We start from the raw sequence: 22,500 nt of genomic DNA on the forward strand, positions 1-22,500 counted from the left end.
TAAGGAACCTTATTTGAGAAATGAAGCAAATTCAAATTTCTCATTAAGTCCTTTAGGCATTACGGTCTGTAACTTGTACATCCATTCAGTTTCCTTCTTGAGAAGTACGTTATCAATATCGCCCCCTCTACCAAAAAGGGAGCATGATTCAATGCCTATTACCCTTAAGTCTAAAGGATTGCATTTATGAAATTTCATGAAGTGGAGTGCCACTCCACTTCTTATTTCACCCTCTTCTGCTGCCTTGATGTCGTCTCTGTGTTCAGAGACCCTATCTTTTAACATTCGTCTTGTTTTTCCTACATAGTAGGTCGGGCAGCTACAGGACAGTAGATAGATTACATTCTCAGTTTTACAGTTGATAAACTGTTTAATTTGATAAATGGTGGAAGTTGTGGAAAAAGTTTTTGTACGTACAATAAATTTACAGAACACGCAGTGTCCACATCTATATCATCCCTTTATTTTTCTGTGTTCCTCCAACCAATCTTTCTCACTTGGACTTTTTATAAAGTGGCTTCTGACCAATTTATCCTTTAGGTTTGGGGCCCTCCTGGGAACCAGAGAGGGTTTATCTCCCACAATTTTTCTTATTGTCTCATCAGCTTTGAGAAACTGCCATTTCTCATCTAAGATGGTGCGAATTTTCTCCCAATGACAGTTAAATTGGGTTACAAAATGCACTTTCGATTCTTCAGTTTTCTGTTTAGACTTATAGAGTAACATATCTCTATCTGTTCTCCTAGCTCTATTTTGAGCATAATTCAGGTTCCGTTTAGAATAACCTCTATTTTCAAATCTGTTAGTCATTTGTATCGCATGTTCATCAAATTTGTTTAGGCTTGAGCAGTTACGTCTTAGGCGTAAAAATTGTCCTACAGGGATACCTCTTATTAGGGTTTTTGGGTGGTGACTAGATGCTTCTAAGATATTATTAGTAGCAGTGGCCTTACGGAATATTTCAGTGGCCAGGTTTTTTCCTTCTTTCTTGATTTTTACATCCAAGAAAGTGAGTTCATTAGCATTTAGATCAAAAGTCAAGAAGATGTTATAGCTATTTGTGTTAAGCTCTAAGAAAGAAGGAAAAAACCTGGCCACTGAAATATTCCGTAAGGCCACTGCTACTAATAATATCTTAGAAGCATCTAGTCACCACCCAAAAACCCTAATAAAAGGTATCCCTGTAGGACAATTTTTACGCCTAAGACGTAACTGCTCAAGCCTAAACAAATTTGATGAACATGCGATACAAATGACTAACAGATTTGAAAAGAGAGGTTATTCTAAACGGAACCTGAATTATGCTCGAAATAGAGCTAGGAGAACAGATAAAGATATGTTACTCTATAAGTCTAAACAGAAAACTGAAGAATCGAAAGTGCATTTTGTAACCCAATTTAACTGTCCTTGGGAGAAAATTTGCACCATCTTAGATGAGAAATGGCAGTTTCTCAAAGCTGATGAGACAATAAGAAAAATTGTGTAAGATAAACCCTCTCTGGTTCCCAGGAGGGCCCCAAACCTAAAGGATAAATTGGTCAGAAGCCACTTTATAAAAAGTCCAAGTGAGAAAGATTGGTTGGAGGAACACAGAAAAATAAAGGGATGCTATAGATGTGGACACTGTGTCAAGGTATATGTGAGATTAATAAATATATATTTTGATCATATATTTCAAGATTAATAAATCTGTATCTTTGATCAAATATTTTCACTGATCAGTAGAAAATAACTCATTGCATTCAGAACTGACTTCAGACAGGTTCAGTTCTCTCCCACTTCTTCAATTACACAAGAGATCTCACACACTCAATATGTTAAATTATGCAATTGTATAATTTAGCAAGGAACTAAAATTAACACAGTTTCAGGAACCTCTGTATGATTGCCTGGGAACCAATGTTAAATGACAGCACTTTGATACAATGGAACATTTGGCCTGCCCAATTTAATACAGTCACAGAGGAATGTTGGGGGAAGTAATTTTGAAAGAGAACAGGATGAGTCATAAAAGGCAAATTAAGAGGATAGATTGTCAGATAGGTAACACCACACAAAATATATGGAGACGAAATGTCTGAAATACCCATTTTGGAACTGATCAAAATCATAGAGAAACAGCTTTTATGCACATAGGTGTTAGTTAAACATCAAATACACATCTACACTGCTGGCTAAACAGGAGATATGCTGTATTAAGACTTTTACAACTACTCGTGGATTGACCCCATGTGGAGCAATGAAGGCCTTGCAAAACAAAAGACAGATGCTGAGGTGTGACTCTGGAAGCTCACATAAGCAGGCAGCAAATAAACATCAATTTATTTTTTTCTGTTTGAATGCATGCCCCAGAATGTATTAAATATAGAAATTTGAGAAATTGTCTAATTCTCTATTATTATTACATGGGTATTTGCTAAGCTTGGGAGGTAACTGTTTTAGTCAGTCAAAAATGTGTAATAACCTCTGTTTTGTTTATATTTTTCAGACAGATAATCTCAGATCTACATAGAAATGAATGTGCATATATATATGTATATATATACATATATATATATATATATATATATATATATGTTTTGAAAACATAAAAGATCTTACTTAACCTCTGTGTTTTTAAGAATATAAATAAATACTTGTGGACCTGGAAAGAAATAATTAATGACACTTATTACTTTATTTCAGATGGAATGCCTGCATGAAATGAAATAGCATATCATATGAATGTGCAATAAATGTTTATAAAGTTTCAAATACATCTTTTAAAATATAGTGAGATGAAGATATGGAAGTTACTTTGATGTGATATGACTATGAGATATATATTTTCTGTTAGACTAAATGAAATATAAATTATTTTAATATAATGTTAGATATATTTGATATTTCATATCAAAATGATCAGAAAATTCATTAAGATATAACTTATCCAAAACAAATATTGTGAATAGTTGTTGCAGTAAATTATGATAAAATGAATAACCATTTCATAGAAATAGTGATTTAAGTTGTTTCAAATGTTGCTGTGTCTGTTTGTGATGCCACCCGGTGTTGCCACGAGAGAACTACAGCCAGAAAGATTTTTGGCTGTTGGAAATGGGATATCCAGTTATCCAATAGAGGGACAAGGTTTCGAAGGGCCACCCATATTTCACACCAATGATTACACTATATAGTGCTATGCAGGAAAGGGTGAAGAGACAATGGCTGCAGAGTTTTGTAACTGACTGAAACTGTTTTGCGTGGGACACAGTCAAACTATAAAAACAAAGTGGGCCATACTTCTCCTATTCCATTGCAATTACACTTATTTTATATGAGGTGTGAAAAATCTTGAAGTTGGATATCATTTTGGGAAGTTGGATATCATTTTGGTAACGTATATATAGAGTATAAGAAAAGGGCTGCTAATTACATGTGATATTTTAAAGTCACTGCAGTTTAAAGATACAGTTTTCTGGGTTTTGTAAGATAAGTCATATGCATAGCCTTTACAGTTAATAGATTTAAAGAGCAGATTATACTTTTAAACTGTGTGTCATTGTCCTAGATAGCTCTTAGCCTACCTATTTGTATGCAAGCATTTAAAGTAAACAATTACTATTGCTGGGCCTGGCAGAGTCAAATAAAAAATATTGTATTTTAAATTGGTAGTCATAAGCTCTAGGTATTGTTTAAATCTGTGTCTGATTGGCTAAGTAACTCATCTATGCAAGTTCTGATATTGTCAGTTAATTTTGTATTAGGATAAATTACAGTTAAATAGCAGAATATATATATTATCCTATTGCTTAAAAGCACAGGTTAAAATTGTATTGCTTAGATGTTAAAGGTTTTTAATCCCATTGTGTTAAATAAAAAAAGGGCCATTTATAAATAAGGCTGGTGTTTAAGATAAGCTGATATACTATTGCCTAGCATATTTAAATAGTTTTCAAACGCATATAATATCATTTCATATTTCTTTTATTGCAAATATATTTCAAAGATGTTCATGGATATTATCTAAATAAAAGAGTTCAGGTATTTATATTAATTTTATTTGTTGTCTTAGTAGAAGTATATTGATTGTGGGCTCAGTCTAAAGGAAGATTGTTAAATATATTCCTGCCATATACTCACACATTGTTTGAAAAATACTGCTAAGATTTTCATAAATATACTGACAACTGCGTGTTCTGTAAATTTATTGTACGTACAAAAACTTTTTCCACAACTTCCACCATTTATCAAATTAAACAGTTTATCAACTGTAAAACTGAGAATGTAATCTATCTACTGTCCTGTAGCTGCCCGACCTACTATGTAGGAAAAACAAGACGAATGTTGAAAGATAGGGTCTCTGAACACAGAGACGACATCAAGGCAGCAGAAGAGGGTGAAATAAGAAGTGGAGTGGCACTCCACTTCATGAAATTTCATAAATGCAATCCTTTAGACTTAAGGGTAATAGGCATTGAATCATGCTCCCTTTTTGGTAGAGGGGGCGATATTGATAACGTACTTCTCAAGAAGGAAACTGAATGGATGTACAAGTTACAGACCGTAATGCCTAAAGGACTTAATGAGAAATTTGAATTTGCTTCATTTCTCAAATAAGGTTCCTTACTTGACATCCCTTAATAATTATACCTAATAATTTCCATCCTTCCGATTTTATATATACTCACTATAATGATTTTTAGATGTACTCAATCCTCTGTAACAAATGTACTATTATTTTTTAAAACTAAACATAAAATAAAAAATGAAATTATGTAACTACACAGAATTATTTCAATGCACCCTAATGATGTTTCCTAAATAAAACAAAAAAGTAACACTTTTGTTCCCATATTAGATACACATGAACCAATCTTTAGACTATCTACATATACAGATTTTTTCAGTTGATATTTAGGCTGAAGGCCTTGATTGATTAATGTTCGGAACATTGCATAAGTATTTCTTGTAAAGATACTAGATCATTGGATCTCAACACTGCTATTTTTTGTAAATATTGACCTATTTCAGTTTACTAACAAATTGATTCACTGTATATATATATCCCTTTTTCCTCTACTCTAAACAAAAAAGAGGGCTGCGGCTCACTTAAGGATTCCTATTGGCTATTATTACTGTCCGTATCCACCTATGAGCCGAAAGAAGGCTGTTCTCAATACGGTTGCCTTTAGAATCGGCATCTGCTTTTGCCCTGAGGAAACCCCTATGACTACTGACAGTCACGTGGGGGGTGAAACGCGCGTCGGCAGTGACGTGAGGAGCGGAGGTGGACGTGTCTGTTGGACAGATCGCTGTTAGCGTCCACGCTGTTTAAAACCTTGGATCACGGAGAATGAAGCAAGCTGATCCAGTTTACATTGAAACAACGCTGGGATATCTAACCACCTAAAGCAGAACATACGGTTGTATTACAAGTATAAAGACTTAACTTTGACACATCAGTCCGCAACTCTTTATTATACCGGAAGGTTTTGGATGCACTGTGTATAAACACGGATTTACTTTGCGGGACAATTTGAATTTTGGAAACTGAAATTCTGTCTATGGGTGTTGAATATACACTGCTTCATTACTTTAATTGTATCAAACCGTGTTATGTATTTGCTATCTTACTGTGACAGATAACACTAAAAGGCTTTGGGGGAGCGTTAACATAGATCCAGGGAAACTAATATTCATGACACCTGTTACCTTTTTAATATTGGTGGTGCCCGCTGAATACTGGAGTTGTTAATCCTCTTCCCCATAGCCTCTACTTGCTATTTGATAGCCTGATAAAACGCAACCATTGTTAACATACCATTAATTTTATGGAAAATCCAATCAGCCTGTAAAATTGGGTTATACACACATAGATCCAGATTCACTATAACAAGACGCCTGATACCTTTAATTATATTGGTGGTGTCCGCTGTTACTGGAGTTGTGGTATTACCCTTTACAGTCAAAAAAGTCTTTATTTATTTAGATTGGAATTAACCTGTTATTTACTGTTTGTTTAAGTATTGTGCACAATACTGGGAGACATTCCCACACATATGGATGTATTGCTAATGTGATTTTGTGTATGCTCTTGCAGGCTACTTTACTGACATAGATCCTCATGGTTCACTATGGTGACAGATTTTACGCTTTGCTCGTAACCACCCACTAGTGGAGGTGTTGTCAGTTCAGCTAGCTCACAGTCGGACTATTTATTATGCTGCTTCATGTGATTTCCATTTAATAAAATTGTACAGCTAAATCTGTGCTTAGACATTTCCCAACCAACGATTCTCTGTTTTATTGGTTCATGAGTTCTAATCATATTTTACTTTGTTTATCAGAGACACTCTTGAGATGGCTTACAGGTGAGTGGTAAATGAGGGCAGTATCCACCTACCGCTATTAAGCGGAGCTGGACATTTGTTTCAGCGGTTTATTAAAAAGATGTGCTGAAATCCCTGTCTATAAGGTAGTAACCTTATTGCGGTTACTATGGAATCTCTCTTATAAAGCATAAATATATATATATATATATATATATATTGAACTGTCTTCTGAAAAACATAAATCATTTTCTTAATATGTATTTTCTCTTAATATAAAATTGTAGTCAGTTTAAATAAATATTAAGAATTGTTAAAAGACATAATTTTTTCAATAATGGTCATTGGTAATGTTATTACAGTTTTAATGCCTGCTAAACCTAAATACAAAAATAACTGCCGAAACCCGGGATCGAACCAGGGACCTTTAGATCTTCAGTCTAACGCTCTCCCAACTGAGCTATTTCGGCTACGTTTCCATTAACAAACTTTAATGATTATCACCCATATTTGGGAAGTACAGTGGAATTACTATTTATATTTTATGCAGGTTATTTTACATCAGTTTTTACTCATTGATGACCTGTGTATAAGCTTCTGCCTTTTGTGCTATTCCTACGGTATATACATACTATACATATGTTCCATCATCCTATGTAGGAAGTTACTTAACCAGTTAGCCTGAGAGATTAAAAGAGTGCCTGCCAACTTTCTAATTCCGTATCCTCAGTCTTTTAGCGTCATGAGCCTTTATTCTTAATAAATGAGAAATCCTACATGGTCTAAAGCTCTGATTGGACAGGCATGACCGGTGAGTTGTGTTTGAAATGTGTGATATATACTTGTCCATGTGCAAAAAAAAAAATCAAGTGAATACTATGAGGGTAAGGATACCCAATATTAATGTAAATGCAGGTAAGTGTCAGTGAACTGAAAAAATATAAATATTACTCTGAATTGTAGTGCGTGAAAAAAGAGAAAGAGTGGTCCCTATAATTATAAAAGTGAATACATTCTAATGGTCATACTGCCCTTGTCAGTTTATAATATAGACTTCACCATATTTTCAATATGTGAACATTCGAGGATTCTGTAATCCTATATCAGATTTTAAAGTACAGTTAGGTGACATACAAAGTTATTAATATACTGTACAAATATATAGATTGTAAAAACATTTTCCCCATTCAATCTTAATTCATACATGTATAAAGTACGATTTATACTTCTAGATCAGAACTGTAGAAGACATATGTAAACCAGGCAAGTCTAGCTATATTACATCTTCTAGAATGAGATTATTACTGAGATAAATGAATAATTAATACAAGCAACCACTGAAATGATGTCATAGTTATGCGCTGTGTTAGTCTGAGAGATTAAAAAAGTGCTTGTCAACTTTCTAATTCCGTATCCTCAGTCTTTTAGCGTGATGAGCCTTTATTCTAAATAATGAGAAATCCTACATGGTGTAAAGCTTATACGTTTGTGATTTAGATGCCTATGCGTTATTTGCTATTTTAGGTGAAGCTGTTTACACCTCATGACAAGTCCTGTTTTTTTAATAATACATTGCTCATTCTTCATTTTTATTTAGTACTAAGATTTATCCTTTTGGAAAACGTATCTTCGTCGTAGTATTGTAGAATTCAAGCCAATAAGCAACGTTTAAACCAGACATACACAAATGGCATAACAATCCAAACAGAAATGAATGGTGAGGCATGAATGATAAAGGTAAATGTTGGAAGATATGGTCGAATGATACAGTGATATATAAGAACGGTTTTTCCCAGAGTGTTACATGTCTAATCCTCGTTAGTATAGTGGTGAGTATCCCCGCCTGTCACGCGGGAGACCGGGGTTCGATTCCCCGACGGGGAGGATATCATATTTTGTCATTTCCCTTTATAGATATTGGTGAGTAATAAAATATAAATTGAACATGACCTTCCTAGTCTTAAATGGGGATGTAGCTCAGTGGTAGAGCGCATGCTTTGCATGTATGAGGCCCCGGGTTCAATCCCCGGCATCTCCACAATGGTATTTTACCAATGTATTTATTTATACAACTAAATACATCCTGAATTTATTCGACAGTTGAAGGAAATCTATTCACATGTTTTCTAAACTGGTATCTTTATTTTAATTATTTGTCAGCAAATTAAAATATATATATTGCTTTATCAGAGGAACCTCAGAAAACAGGCTTTACTTTCACAAAAGTAAATACCAGTAGCCCATGATAACATACGTTTTCTAAACTGGTGTCTTTATTGTAATTGTTTGACAATAATTTAGAAGATAAATATATCATTACGAGAGGATTCTCAAATAATACAAAAAAATAGTTTTTACGATGTGCTTCCTATCTAATCCTCGTTAGTATAGTGGTGAGTATCCCCGCCTGTCACGCGGGAGACCGGGGTTCGATTCCCCGACGGGGAGGAGTATTTTTTTTTTTTTATGTATTTATTTTTTTCCCCAAGCCATACTGATATAAATTGTACCTTTGTTAGTTTTAGAACGTATATTTGTGTTAATTTTTCGAGATATCCAATAAGTAAAATCGAGATAATCACTAGACAGCAAAAATATCTGCCGAAACCCGGGATCGAACCAGGGACCTTTAGATCTTCAGTCTAACGCTCTCCCAACTGAGCTATTTCGGCGACTTTTGCTTCTTCTGAGTATTGAATATAAGACACAAGCGCAGGTGGGAGTTGTAAATACTGGTACTGACTAAACAGTTACAAAAATTAGTTTGTATTCAAATTTTAGTAAAATATATATATACAATTATGATTTCAGTAGAACTGAAAAACATAGCCTCCCCGTCGGGGAATCGAACCCCGGTCTCCCGCGTGACAGGCGGGGATACTCACCACTATACTAACGAGGAATTACTGATAATAAGCTTCAATTTGTGCATCTAATGAATCTGAAAAACCTAAAAAACTTTTTCGAACCATGGTGTGCAGCGACACGGATATTCCCCACTATTGTAACAAGTATAAGCACAGTTTCTCAATGAATATAACGTTGCTGGCGTACTGTTATCTTGCTCTGAGTATATCTCTTACAGCACGTTTACATGACTCAGTTCGGAAATACATAATAGTCTATATGGAAGGGGATGTAGCTCAGTGGTAGAGCGCATGCTTTGCATGTATGAGGCCCCGGGTTCAATCCCCGGCATCTCCACTTTTTTCCACACCTCAATCAGCCCATCCTTTATTTCTCCTAGGCTACTTCTCATTTCGAAAATCCTGCTCGTTGAGTGGTGTAACTTACACTCTGACAATTAATACAACAAACAACACTTTAAGATGCGTTGATTTATTATAATTTTGCATAGTTATGGAACTAAATGTATATCGTTTTATTTTTTTCAATAAAAATATAATTCATATTGTAACTTAGTACAATGATAATATATTTAAAAGGCAGAAGGAATAAATCAACTGCATTTTCCCGATACTATCATACTTTTCCTAGTGACAATGAATGTGTCATTTGAAGTATATTGTAATGCCTTATTAAACCCTCTAGCGAAAAAAATTACGTTTTAATTTGATTTATGGAATTTGCGATTATGGATAATACGTAGAATATGTATTTTATAAACATGTGGTCAGCGTTTCATTTCTAAATCTATGGATATAACTTTTAAGCAATTTCTTTGTTGTATAAATTATTTTTATTTATTTAAAGATTATCAGATAAACACTCAGATACGAATGCTGTATTTTTCTCAAATGACATTTCTTTCATGTAATTGGCAAGAGTCCATGAGCTAGTGACGTATGGGATATACATTCCTACCAGGAGGGGCAAAGTTTCCCAAACCTCAAAATGCCTATAAATACACCTACCCACACACAAATCAGTTTTACAAACTTTGCCTCCTATGGAGGTGGTGAAGTAAGTTTGTGCTAGATTTCTACGTTGATATGCGCTTCTCAGCAGGCTGAAACCCGGTTCCTCTCAGAGTACAGTGAATGTCAGAGGGATGTGAAGGGAGTATTACCTATTTAAAGGGCCACTCTAACTAACTAACTAACTAACTAACTACTCCAAATACGCTTTTTATCAATAGTATTTCATTAACATATCTCTACCGTATATCAGAAATCTTGTCTGCAAATTTAATTGTTTTCCAAACCCACTCCGTGGGTATCCTTTGCTCTGTACCAATCCGTTTACAATACCTAGGTTTCAAAATGGCGCTTCAAACACAAAGTTATTGGTTTAAGTATTTTGAACATGCAGTGCTGAAAATAGTGGGCAGGATAACGTGACATCATCGGCGAATAAAAGATATAACTTTTAGAACGTTATGAAATTTCGGTTTGGAGAAACTATAGGTCAGTAGGTTTTAATTAATGTTTATTAACTTTAATATGTTAGTTGTTTAGCTTAAAAATTATAACAGAAAGTAATCCTTTAATACAATGGCCATCTTAACGGGGATCTATTTCATAGGTTCTCTGTTATCGGTCATAGAGATTCATCTCCTACCTCCCTTTTCAGATTTACGATATACTCTTATATACCATTACCTCTACTGATTCTCGTTTCAGTACTGGTTTGGCTATCTACTTTATATAGATGAGTGTATTTTGGTAAGTATGTTTTCTTTTATTTAATACACTCTCAGCTATGGTTTGACACTTTATATGTTAAGTTCTAAATATATGTTTTGTACTTATTTAGGACACTCTCACATACCTCCCAACATTTCAAAATTCAAAAGAGGGCCCCCCACAGCAAAAAAATTAAATGTGGTGGGCACGGCTTAAAAAAAAATCATAAGACCAAAGTAATATAAATAAAATTCTAAATAAAGTCCTATATTTTAATACACAGGCAGCAAATCAAACACAAGCTCAAACCACTGGTATGGCTATGTGAGCTATGTATTTATTAAGCCTTTGCAAAGACATTGCTAAATATTTTTATCTTAATTGGACATTTAATAATAAATTCTTTAAAACTGCTCTCTGCATTCCCCATTAATATTCTAGATTCTGGCCTTTAAAGTCAGCAAAAATGCACAGTAACACACTACGTAGCATACACTTACACATGCAGATACACACACACTACATAGCATACACTTATACATGCAGATACACACACACTACATAGCATACACATATATACACACACACACTACATAGTATACACTTATACATGCAGATACACACAAACTACATAGCATACACTTATACATGCAGATACACACTACATAGCATACACTTACACATGAAGATACACACACACTACATAGCATACACTTACACACAAAGATACACACACACTACATAGCATACACTTATACAGGCAGCATACACTTATACAGGCAGATACACAGACACTACATAGTATACACTTATACATGCAGACACACACTACATAGCATACACTTATACATGCAGATACACATACACACACTACATAGCTTACATTTATACATGCACACACACACACACACACACACACACACTACATAGCATAAACGTATACATACCCATACACACACACAGTTATGGATACAGATAGACACACACACTACATCATATATGGGTATCTGTAATTCATTGTATGGGGTCCTGGGGTTGGCAAGCACATTAGCTGGCAGTCTGCGGCTGCCACTGTTTGTTACCCTGGTATTAGCATTGCTCATTGTATAAAACTGAAGGCATGCTAGTATTATCACCGGGGGTTAGACATCATCACTACCAGAGGTAGGTTAGAGAGGTCACCATTACCCGTGGTCAGAGTGTATACAGCCTTCTTACTCCTGCTTAACCCACACACCATTCCTTTTCCACAGGGAATCTAACAGGTATCTAACCCTGTCAGAGAAAAGCCAGCTGCTTCTGAGTATGGGCCCTGCAGAATTTAAAAAAATTTTTTTTAATTTTTTTTTAAATGCCAGGGGCAAATCGGGACAGATGGCTAGCAACCCGGGACAGGGGGACAGACCCCTAAAATCGGGACTGTCCCGCAAAAATCAGGACAGTTGGGGGGTATGCTCTCAGCTATGGTTTGGCACTTTATATGTAAAGTTCTAAATATATGTTTGTACTTATATTTGAGAAATGTGAAAAGATGAGAAGTGCTCTTCAAACATGCAAAATCCACTGCAAACAAACATATGCAACAGTCTATTTCGTTGTACCCGGGACTTACCCCAAATGAGCTCTGCCGCCCCTGTAGTTACGACTTGGCTGTATAATACTTTTCATAAAGGTGCTCTGGATATGCCGGGGGACCTACGTGGTCAGACCGAAACCTTGTCGGTGGGCTAATAGCTCCAAGTAACCGGCACTCACATGAGACTCCAGCAGCGCTTCTGGCTTGCCATGCAGACTTTCAGCGTCAATCGTGACGTCACAGGATTCTCCGGTCGGGGGGCGGTGCTCTCTGTCTTCACCCGGGTTTACAACTGGATACAGGTGAACAGGGGCTAAAGCGGATCCCTAGCTGGTGTGAATACGAACAGTCACAAAGAAGGCAGGATCCAGCTTGTATGTATAATAAAATCCAATTTTATTAGGCTTGATTAAAACGCCAAACAGGCTATAGAAACAGCACAAACAGAGAAGGTGTGTGAGCGTGACACCAGGGCTTACATGTTTCGGCCAGCAGCCGTAATCATAGCCATAGGTGTCATGCAGGTGAGTGCATACTTAAAAAGGTAATAGTAAAATGTGATTGGACAAAGATACAAATTCAAAATACGCCCACACTCCACAGGTAGAAAGGGAATTAACCCTTGATTCCCTGGATATGGAACAACACGTGTATATACATTAGCAGATCAATATATGTACAAAGTAGTATAATCTCCAAAGCAACATTAGTAGATAATATGAATGTTAGAAATGTTAAAGACACTGGCCCTATAGACCGTACAGAATGCTATGAAAATGTAGCAATAGAAAACATACACATGTCATATACTATACTACACAATACGGTACAAAATGTATAATAGGTTTTACCACATAACACTTAACACTCCAAATACTTAATCATGTACTGTTTATACCCCTGCCTACCAGATAAATAATAATAGAATGTATACTCTGGTATCTATGCACAATATGTTTATATACTTGTGCTTTTGGCTCGTTGGAATACTATGTAAGCCTTGGGAATTGTGTATTGGAGGATAAAATAAGAGGATTTGGGGAAGGAAGATGATATATAATTCAAATGTGAATGAAAGTCAAAAGAGATAAGGAATAAAAGAATAAGGAATGAAAAAATAATAAAATAGAAGTAAAAAACGCTGAAGTAAAGTGTATGTACTCTTGTATGATATGTGCCCTAATTAATGTGGTCCTAAATAACTAATACTATGAGACTGTAAAGTAGTATATATGTAAGTATAAATACCAACTACAACATGGTAAAATCCTAATGATAAACAGTTATACTTATGGATGTTTATATGTAAAGCTACATTGAGGTGAAAATATATAAACCAATAGTTGCAGTGACTCCAGTAATTGCACAGAATGGTAAATAAATTGTGCATGAAATGTATAATATATTATACTATATATTATATAGGGCATGGTAGACATTACTACAGGAGTAGCTAATGAGGCTATTCCCAGAAATTAATTAAATCATATCTGGAGTTTAATCCTAAAGGTAATCTGTTTTTTAACGTATAGATCCAATATACTTCCCTTTTGGCAAGTATATTCTCTAGATTGCCACCCCTCTTAGGCACCTTGGCTTGTTCTATTGCCAGCCACTTAAAAGAGTTTAGGCTACATCTGTGTTTAGTAGCAAAATGTTGAACCAGAGGTGTACTGGACGTGCCTTTAGTGATAGTGGAAAAGTGTTCCCTGATGCGTGAATTGATGTCCCTCGAGGTTAACCCTACATACTGGATATTACATAAGGTGCATATAATAATATATATGACATCTGTACTTTGGCAATTGAGACAGGTTTTGATGGGATATGTCTGACCAGTGGTTGTAGAAGTAAATTCTTTAGTAACCCAAACAAAATCACAGGGTTTACACTTTTTATGGCCGCATTTAAACATACCTAAATGTTGTAGCCATGAGCTAGTAGGTTGTGATGTCTGTTTAAGTTCTGTGGGCGACAGCATAGATGCTAATGTGGGGCTTTTTTTGTATGAACACCTGACCCCTTGTTTTACGGTGTCAATCAGCTTATCATCAGCTGCCAATAGAGGGAAATGTTTCCTCACTATATTACAAATCTGTGAGTATTGTGTACTGTATGTTGTCACAAAGTGTACACCTTGAAAATCACTGTGTATTTGTTTGGGTTTGTCTTTCAAAAGTTGGTCCCTATCTAGCTTGTTTGATATGCCTGCGTGTATATTTTCTTTCTTTAAGCCTCTTCTCAAGGCAATCAGCCTCCTGCACATAATCCACAGTGTTGCTACAGTTCCTCTTTAGCCTAGAAAATTGGCCCTTTGCAACAGCATATGATGTATTTTTGGGATGGCAACTGGAAGCGTGCAGGAGGGTGTTGCCTGAGATGGGCTTGCGATATACTTTAGAGGTGATTTGTCCACTGCTTTCTCCTGTAAGGCATAAGTCTAAGTAATTAATAGACTTTGTGTCTGTAATGTAAGTGAAACTTAGGTTTAAATCGTTATTGTTAATCATTTCAATGAAAGACTGTATATCTACAGGTGACCCTGACCAGATAAAAAGGAGGTCATCTATGTAGCGTTTAAAAAAACAAATATGTGATCTGTATGGGTTACTATGGTCAAAGATGTTATCTAGCTCCCATTTGCCAAGAAATAAATTTGCATAGGAGGGGGCGTATTTCGCCCCCATGGCCGTTCCACATCTCTGAACATAGTATTGCCCTTCAAAAGTGAAAAAATTGTGAGTCAGAAGAAACTCTAGGATTCTCAAAACATAGTCTTGAAAATCCGGTGTGTATTCTGTATGTGTAGTCAAAAAGTACCTAACTGCCTCAATACCTCTATTGTGTGGAATTCTAGAATATAGAGAGACCACATCCACTGAAAGCCAGTGATAGTTTGTTTGCCAATTTGTGTAAGTTAGTAGATTAAGTACATGCTTTGAATCTCTGGTGTATGAGGGTAGTTGGTTAACCAACGGTTGTAAAATGGCATCAAGCCACTGGGACAATCTTTCAAATAAAGAATCTATACCGCTGACTATTGGGCGGCCCTTTACGTTAGTTAGTGATTTATGGACCTTGGGGAACATATGGAACACTGGGATCCTAGGATACTTGACATAAAGATAGTCTGCTGTATTTTCATCCAAAAAAACATGTTCAACACCATCGTCTAGGATACCACATAAGAGTTTCTTATACTCATTTGTTGGATTTCTGGGTAAAAGTGAATAGTCTGAAGGATTATTTAGCTGTCTAAGAGCTTCTGATACATAGTCTTTCCTGTCAAGGACTACAATAGTGCCGCCCTTGTCTGACGGTCTAATCACAAGATTTGGTTGTTGTTGTAATGACCTAAGTGCTTGAGATTGTCTTTTAGTCAAATTATTTGCTTGTCTATCTATGGTCTCCTTCAATTTCTGCAGATCTGACTCTACACGTGCGTGGAATGTCTCTATTATTGGCCCTCTGTTTTGTATCGGGTAGAAGGTAGATTTATTTTTGAATGAAAAAGCCCTATTCAATGTTCCAGATGCACTATTACTCTCTATAGCTAGATTTTGTAGAGATATAAGATCACAGACTTCTGAAAATGTATTTATACCTGTACATGTTGTAGTGTGGGCACTAGCTAATTCAGAGTGAGTGATCTCATATGGAGTGTCTGCAAAATGTTTCTTTAGTGTGATGTTCCTTACAAATTTGTTGATGTCAATGAGTGTTTGGAAAATGTCAAAGCTTGTGGTAGGTGCAAAACCTAAACCCAGAGACAATACATCTATTTGGTCTTTAGTCAATGTAGTTGAGGATAAGTTTACCACACTATTTATTTGTATTTGGTCTGTGTGCGGTTGCCCCGTACAGGGTATCTCTCTTGGCTGTTGTAAGGTGTCCCCCCTATTCCCTGCAAAGGTGGACCTATGGGAAAAACCTGATTTAAAAGTAGCATATCTTGTGCCCCTGTGTTCCCAATATGTGTACTTATATTTGCCATGATTCAAGTTAATCAGTATATTTCCTTCTTTCAGACTGTCAGGTAAGAAATATTTTTTTTATGCATTTCCCAAAATGAAACTGACAATTTTCAAATTGACTCTTTTCTAAATTGCGGGCTGTTAGGCTCGCGGGAGCGCAAAATGCTATAATTTATTGCGTCATTCTTGGCGCAATACTTTTTTGGCGCGATAATTACGTTTGTTGAAGTAATTTTGTCATTTCCGGCGTCTTAGTTGGCGCCGAGAGTTTTCACGCAGTTGCGTCATCTATGACGCTCGTGTTTGTTGCAGAGGTTCTTGGCGCCAAAATATATTTTGTCAGTTGTGGGCGTCATACTTGGCGCCAGATTTTTTGACATTATTTAAGTCCTTATTTCATTTTGCTTCTTGTTTCCAGAGGCTTATTTTGTTTGTATTTTTTCCCATTCCTGAAACTGTCATATAAGGAAATTGATAATTTTGCTTTATATGTTGTTTTTTCTATTACATATTGCAAGATGTCTCAATCTGAGCCTGTCTCAGAATCTAATACTGGAATCCTGCTGCCTGATGTCGGTTCTACCAAAGCTAAGTGCATTTGTTGTAAACTTGTAACTGTTCCACCGGCTGTAGTTTGTTAGTTGTCATGATAAACTTTCAAATGCAGACAATATTTCCATTAGTAGTAATCCATTACCTGTTGTTGTTCCTTCTACATCTAATGTTCAGGATATTCCTGTTAATGTGAGATAATTTGTTTCCAATTCCATTCAGAACGCTTTGTCTGTCATACCACCTTCTAATAAACGTAAAAGGTCTTTTAAAACTTCTCATAAATTTGATGAATTTTTAAATGACCGACAGCATTCTGATTTTCCTATCTCTGATGAGGATCTATTTGGTTCAGAAGATTTTGCCTCAGATATCGACACTGACAAATCTTCATACTTATTTAAAATGGAGTATATTCGTTCCTTATTAAAAGAGGTGTTGATTGCATTAGATATGGAGGAGACTAGTCCTCTTGATATTAAAACCAGTAAACGTTTAAATTCGGTTTTTAAACCTCATGTAGTTATTCCAGAGGTTTTTCCAGTTCCTGATGCTATTTCAGATGTAATTTCTAGGGAATGGAATAGACTGGGTACTTCTTTTACTCCTTCTTCAAGGTTTAAGAAACTGTATCCTTTGCCGACTGATAGATTGGAGTTTTGGGAAAAGATCCCCAAAGTTAATGGGGCCATCTCTACTCTTGCTAAACGTACTTCTATTCCTACGGCAGATAGTACTTCTTTTAAAGATCCTTTAGATAGGAAACTTGAATCTTATCTAAGTAAAGCTTATTTATGTTCAGGTCATCTTCTTAGGCCTGCTATTTCTTTGGCTGATGTTGCTGCTGCTTCAACTTTTTGGTTGGAAACTTTAGCACAACAAGTACCAGATCATAATGTGTATAGCATTGTTAAGCTAATTCAACATGCTAATAATTTAATTTTTTATGCCATTTTTGATATCATTAGAATTGATGTCAGATATATGTCTTTAGCTATTTTAGCTAGAAGAGCTTTATGGCTTAAATCTTGGAATGCTGATATGACTTCTAAATCATCGTTGCTATATCTCTCTTTCCAAGGTAATAAATTATTTGGTTCTCAGTTGGATTCTATTATTTCAACTGTCACTGGGGGGAAGGGAGCTTTTTTTGCCTCAGGATAAAAAATCTAAGGGTAAATTTATGGCTGCTAACAGTTTTCGTTCCTTTTGTCAAAATAAGGAACAGAAACCTGACCCTTCCCCTAAGGGAACGGTTTCCAATTGGAAGCCTTCTCCAGTCTGGAATAAATCCAAGCCATTTAAAAAATCAAAATCAGCCCCCAAGTCCGCATGAAGGTGTGGCCCTCATTCCAGCGCAGCTGGTAGGGGGCAGACTAAGATTTTACAAGGATGTTTGGATCAATTCAATCCAAAATCATTGGATTCAGAACATTGTTTCTCAAGGGTACAGAATAGGTTTCAAAGTAAGACCGCCTGTGAGAAGTTTCTTTCTCACGCATTCCAGTGAACCCAGTAAAGGCTCAGGCTTTCCTGAAGTGTGTTCCAGACCTGGAGTTATCTGGGGTAATTGTGCCAGTTCCTTTTCAGGAACGGGGTCTGGGGTTTTATTCAAATCTGTTCATTGTTCCAAAGAAGGAGAATTCTTTCAGACCAGTTCTGGATCTAAAAATTTTGAATCGTTATGTAAGAATACCAACTTTCAAGATGGTGACTATAAGGACTATTTAGCCTTTTGTTCAGCAAGGGCATTATATGTCCACAATAGACTTACAGGATGCATATCTTCATATTCCGATTCATCCAGATCACTATCAGTTCCTGAGATTCTCTTTTCTAGACAAGCATTACCAATTTGTTGCTCTTCCTTTTGGCCTAGCAACAGCTCCAAGGATCTTTTCAAAGGTTCTCGGTGCCCTACTCTCTGTAATCAGAGAGCGGGGTATTGCAGTGTTTCCTTATTTGGACGATATCTTGGTACTTGCTCAGTCTTTACATTCTGCAGAATCTCACACAAATCAACTAGTGTTGTTTCTTCAAAGACATGGTTGGAGGATCAATTTACCAAAAAGTTCCTTGATTCCTCAGACATGGGTAACCTTTTTAGGATTCCAAATACCGTAGATTCAGAATCCATGACTTTGTCTCTAACAGACAAAAGGCGTCTGAAATTGGTTTCAGCTTGTCGGAACCTTCAGTTTCAATCATTCCCTTCAGTAGCTATGTGCATGGAGGTTTTAGGTCTCATGACGGCAGCATCGGACGCAATCCCCTTTGCTCGTTTTCACATGAGACCTCTTCAGCTTTGTATGCTGAGCCAATGGTGCAGGGATTATACAAAGATATCACAATTAATATCCTTAAATCCCAAGATTCGACTATCTCTGACTTGGTGGTTAGATCACCATCGTTTAGTTCAAGGGGCCTCTTTGTTCGTCCAGCCTGGACTGTGATCACAACAGATGCGAGTCTTTAAGGTTGGGGAGCTGTCTGGGGATCTCTGACAGCGCAGGGGGTTTGGAAATCTCAAGAGGCGAGATTACCAATCAATATTTTGGAACTCCGTGCGATTCTCAGAGCTCTTCGATTTTGGTCTCTTCGGAAGAGAGAACCGTTTATTTGTTTTCAGACAATGTCACAACCGTGGCGTATGTCAATCATCAAGGTGGGACTCACAGTCCTCAAGCTATGAAAGAAGTATCTCAGATACTTGCATGGGCAGAATCCAGCTCCTGTCTAATTTCTGCGGTCCATATCCCAGGTGTAGACAATTGGGAAGCAGATTATCTCAGTCGCCAGACTTTACATCCGGGAGAGTGGTCTCTTCACCCAGATGTGTTTTTCAGATTGTTCAGCTGTGGGGGCTTCCAGAAATAGATCTGATGGCTTCTCATCTAAACAGGAAATTTCCCAGGTATCTGTCCAGGGATCCTCAGACGGAAGCAGTGGATGCGTTGACACTTCCTTGGAGTTATCAACCTGCTTATATCTTTCCGCCTTTAGTTCTTCTTCCAAGAGTGATTTCCAAAATCATAATGGAGCGTTCGTTTGTACTGCTGGTGGCTCCAGCATGGCCACACAGGTTTTGGTATGCGGATCTTGTTCGGATGTCCAGTTGCCAACCTTGGCCACTTCCGTTAAGGCCAGACCTTCTATCTCAAGGCCCATTTTTCCATCAGGATCTCAAATCATTAAATTTGGAGGTATGGAGATTAAACGCTTAGTGCTTAGTCATAGAGGTTTCTCTGACTCAGTGATTAATACTATGTTGCAGGCTCGTAAATCTGTGTCTAGAAAGATTTATTATCGAGTTTGGAAGACTTACATTTCATGGTGTTCTTCTCATAAATTCTCTTGGCATTCTTTTAGAATTCCTAGAATTTTACAGTTTCTTCAGGATGGTTTAGATAAGGGTTTGTCTGCAAGTTCCTTGAAAGCACAAATCTCTGCTCTTTCTGTTCTGTTCCACAGAAAAATTGCTAATCTTCCTGATATTCATTGTTTTGTACAGGCTTTGGTTCGTATCAAGCCTGTCATTAAGTCAATCTCTCCTCCTTGGCGTCTTAATTTGGTTTTGAAGGCTTTACAGGCTCCTCCGTTTGAGCCTATGCATTCTCTGGACATTAAATTACTTTCTGGGAAAGTATTGTTCCTTTTGGCTCTCTCTTCTGCTGAATTATCTGCTCTTTCTTGTGAGTCTCCTTTTCTGATTTTTCATCAGGATAAGGCGGTTTTGTGGACTTCATTTAAATTTTTACCTAAAGTTGTGAATTCCAACAACATTAGTAGAGAAATGGTTGTCCCTTCGTTGTGTCCTAATCCTAAGAATTCTCTGGAGAGATCTTTACATTCTTTGGATGTGGTAAGAGCTTTGAAATATTATGTTGAAGCTACTAAAGATTTCAGAAAGACTTCTAGTCTATTTGTTATCTTTTCTGGTTCTAGGAAAGGTCAGAAGGCTTCTGCCATTTCTTTGACATCTTAGTTAAAGCTTTTGATTCATCATGCTTATTTGGAGTCGGGTAAAACCCCGCCTCAGAGGATTACGGCTCATTCTACTAGGTCAGTTTCCACTTCATGGGCTTTTAAGAATGAAGCTTCTGTTGATCAGATTTGCAAAGCAGCAACTTGGTCTTCTTTGCATATTTTTACTAAATTCTACCATTTTGATGTTTTCTCTCCTTCAGAAGCAGTTTTTGGTAGAAAAGTTCTTCAGGCAGCTGTTTCAGTTTGATTCTTCTGCTTATAATTTCAGTTTCATTATAAAGATTAAAACTTTTGATTTGGGTTGTGGATTAATTTTTCAGCGGAATTGACTGTCTTTATTTTTATCCCTCCCTCTCTAGTGACTCTTGCGTGGAGTTCCACATCTTGGGTATTTGCTATCCCATACGTCACTAGCTCATGGACTCTTGCCAATTACATGAAAGAAAACATAATTTATGTAAGAATTTACCTGTTAAATTTATTTCTTTCATATTGGCAAGAGTCCATGAGACCCACCCTTTTTTATGGTGGTTATGATTTTTTTGTATAAAGCACAATTATTCCCATTCCTTGTTGATGCTTTCGCTCCTTTCTTATCACCCCACTTCTTGGCTATTCGTTAAACTGAATTGTGGTTGTGGTGGGGGGTGTATTTATAGGCATTTTGAGGTTTGGTAAACTTTGCCCCTTCTGGTAGGAATGTATATCCCATACGTCACTAGCTCATGGACTCTTGCCAATATGAAAGAAATTAATTTATCAGGTAAATTCTTACATAAATTATGTTTTTCTGAGCAAGGGCTATGTTGACTATGCTATCAGCAAGTTCATGATTTACAAGGCCAGTGTAAGGCACAGTGCAGAATGGAAACTACTGTGTCACTTTAGGCTCTTTTTTTAACCTAATAATATTTATGCGTTGCAATCGCTGATACGAACAGCAAAAACCTAAGCTTATCGGGTACTTGCTGCAAAGGGTGAGAAACACTAGGTTAGGTAACCACAAGTTCTGAGCTGCTCATATTCCATTGAGAAAATTGTGAATATTAGCGGGTCCTGAAAACTGACATTGGGTTACCATGGGTTAAACAAAGGTGTGTGTGTGTCAGTCACAGTCAATGGGTGCTCCTGACATTAAAGGGGTTACACTTTTTTTTTTAAACAAATCAAGTGTCTTTATTTTCAAAATATTACAATGAGCACAAAGAGATAGTTTTATCACAGAATTGTTATTTACATATATTACAATATGTATAGAGTGAAACTGAAAAGCTTGCATGCTTTATTAGAAAAGTAATATTAATAAATCCATACATTGTAATAATGTACCATATAATAAAAGTAAGAACATTCCATCAACAAGTCTCATGGCAAACATGTGGACAATTTTGTAGAATCAGTTTTAGTTGTATAAATACTTTATAATCCAATGCGCTTTCGCCATTTTTTGAATGTGTAAACTATTAGCGAATGCTGTGCCAAATTAACTGGCTCATGATTTGATTGGTGGCCAA

At 36.4% G+C, this 22,500-nt stretch overlaps 1 protein-coding gene and 7 non-coding genes across 8 annotated transcripts in view; 4 read left to right on the forward strand and 4 right to left on the reverse strand.

The window, feature by feature from the left end:
* Window positions 1–6,708: 6,708 nt before the first annotated feature.
* TRNAF-GAA (transfer RNA phenylalanine (anticodon GAA)) lies at window positions 6,709–6,781 on the reverse strand. The gene has a single exon. It is a non-coding gene; the product is annotated as a tRNA-Phe (tRNA).
* Window positions 6,782–8,123: 1,342 nt separating this feature from the next.
* On the forward strand, window positions 8,124–8,195 carry TRNAD-GUC (transfer RNA aspartic acid (anticodon GUC)). The gene has a single exon. It is a non-coding gene; the product is annotated as a tRNA-Asp (tRNA).
* Window positions 8,196–8,277: 82 nt separating this feature from the next.
* TRNAA-UGC (transfer RNA alanine (anticodon UGC)) lies at window positions 8,278–8,349 on the forward strand. The gene has a single exon. It is a non-coding gene; the product is annotated as a tRNA-Ala (tRNA).
* A 338-nt stretch (window positions 8,350–8,687) lies between these two features.
* On the forward strand, window positions 8,688–8,759 carry TRNAD-GUC (transfer RNA aspartic acid (anticodon GUC)). The gene has a single exon. It is a non-coding gene; the product is annotated as a tRNA-Asp (tRNA).
* Window positions 8,760–8,910: 151 nt separating this feature from the next.
* On the reverse strand, window positions 8,911–8,983 carry TRNAF-GAA (transfer RNA phenylalanine (anticodon GAA)). Its single transcript has one exon. It is a non-coding gene; the product is annotated as a tRNA-Phe (tRNA).
* A 158-nt stretch (window positions 8,984–9,141) lies between these two features.
* On the reverse strand, window positions 9,142–9,213 carry TRNAD-GUC (transfer RNA aspartic acid (anticodon GUC)). The gene has a single exon. It is a non-coding gene; the product is annotated as a tRNA-Asp (tRNA).
* Window positions 9,214–9,443: 230 nt separating this feature from the next.
* On the forward strand, window positions 9,444–9,515 carry TRNAA-UGC (transfer RNA alanine (anticodon UGC)). Its single transcript has one exon. It is a non-coding gene; the product is annotated as a tRNA-Ala (tRNA).
* Window positions 9,516–22,135: 12,620 nt separating this feature from the next.
* Window positions 22,136–22,500, reverse strand: part of DHX37 (DEAH-box helicase 37) — a 324,396-nt gene continuing 324,031 nt past the window's right edge. The window contains exon 28 of the mRNA XM_053701847.1: window positions 22,136–22,500. This exon is cut by the window's right edge and continues 61 nt beyond it. Within this exon, the coding sequence (XP_053557822.1) occupies window positions 22,479–22,500 (22 nt within the window). The 3' untranslated portion in view covers window positions 22,136–22,478.

This window comes from Bombina bombina, chromosome 2 (genome assembly GCF_027579735.1).
Source record: "Bombina bombina isolate aBomBom1 chromosome 2, aBomBom1.pri, whole genome shotgun sequence".
NCBI classification, from domain to species: domain Eukaryota; kingdom Metazoa; phylum Chordata; class Amphibia; order Anura; family Bombinatoridae; genus Bombina; species Bombina bombina.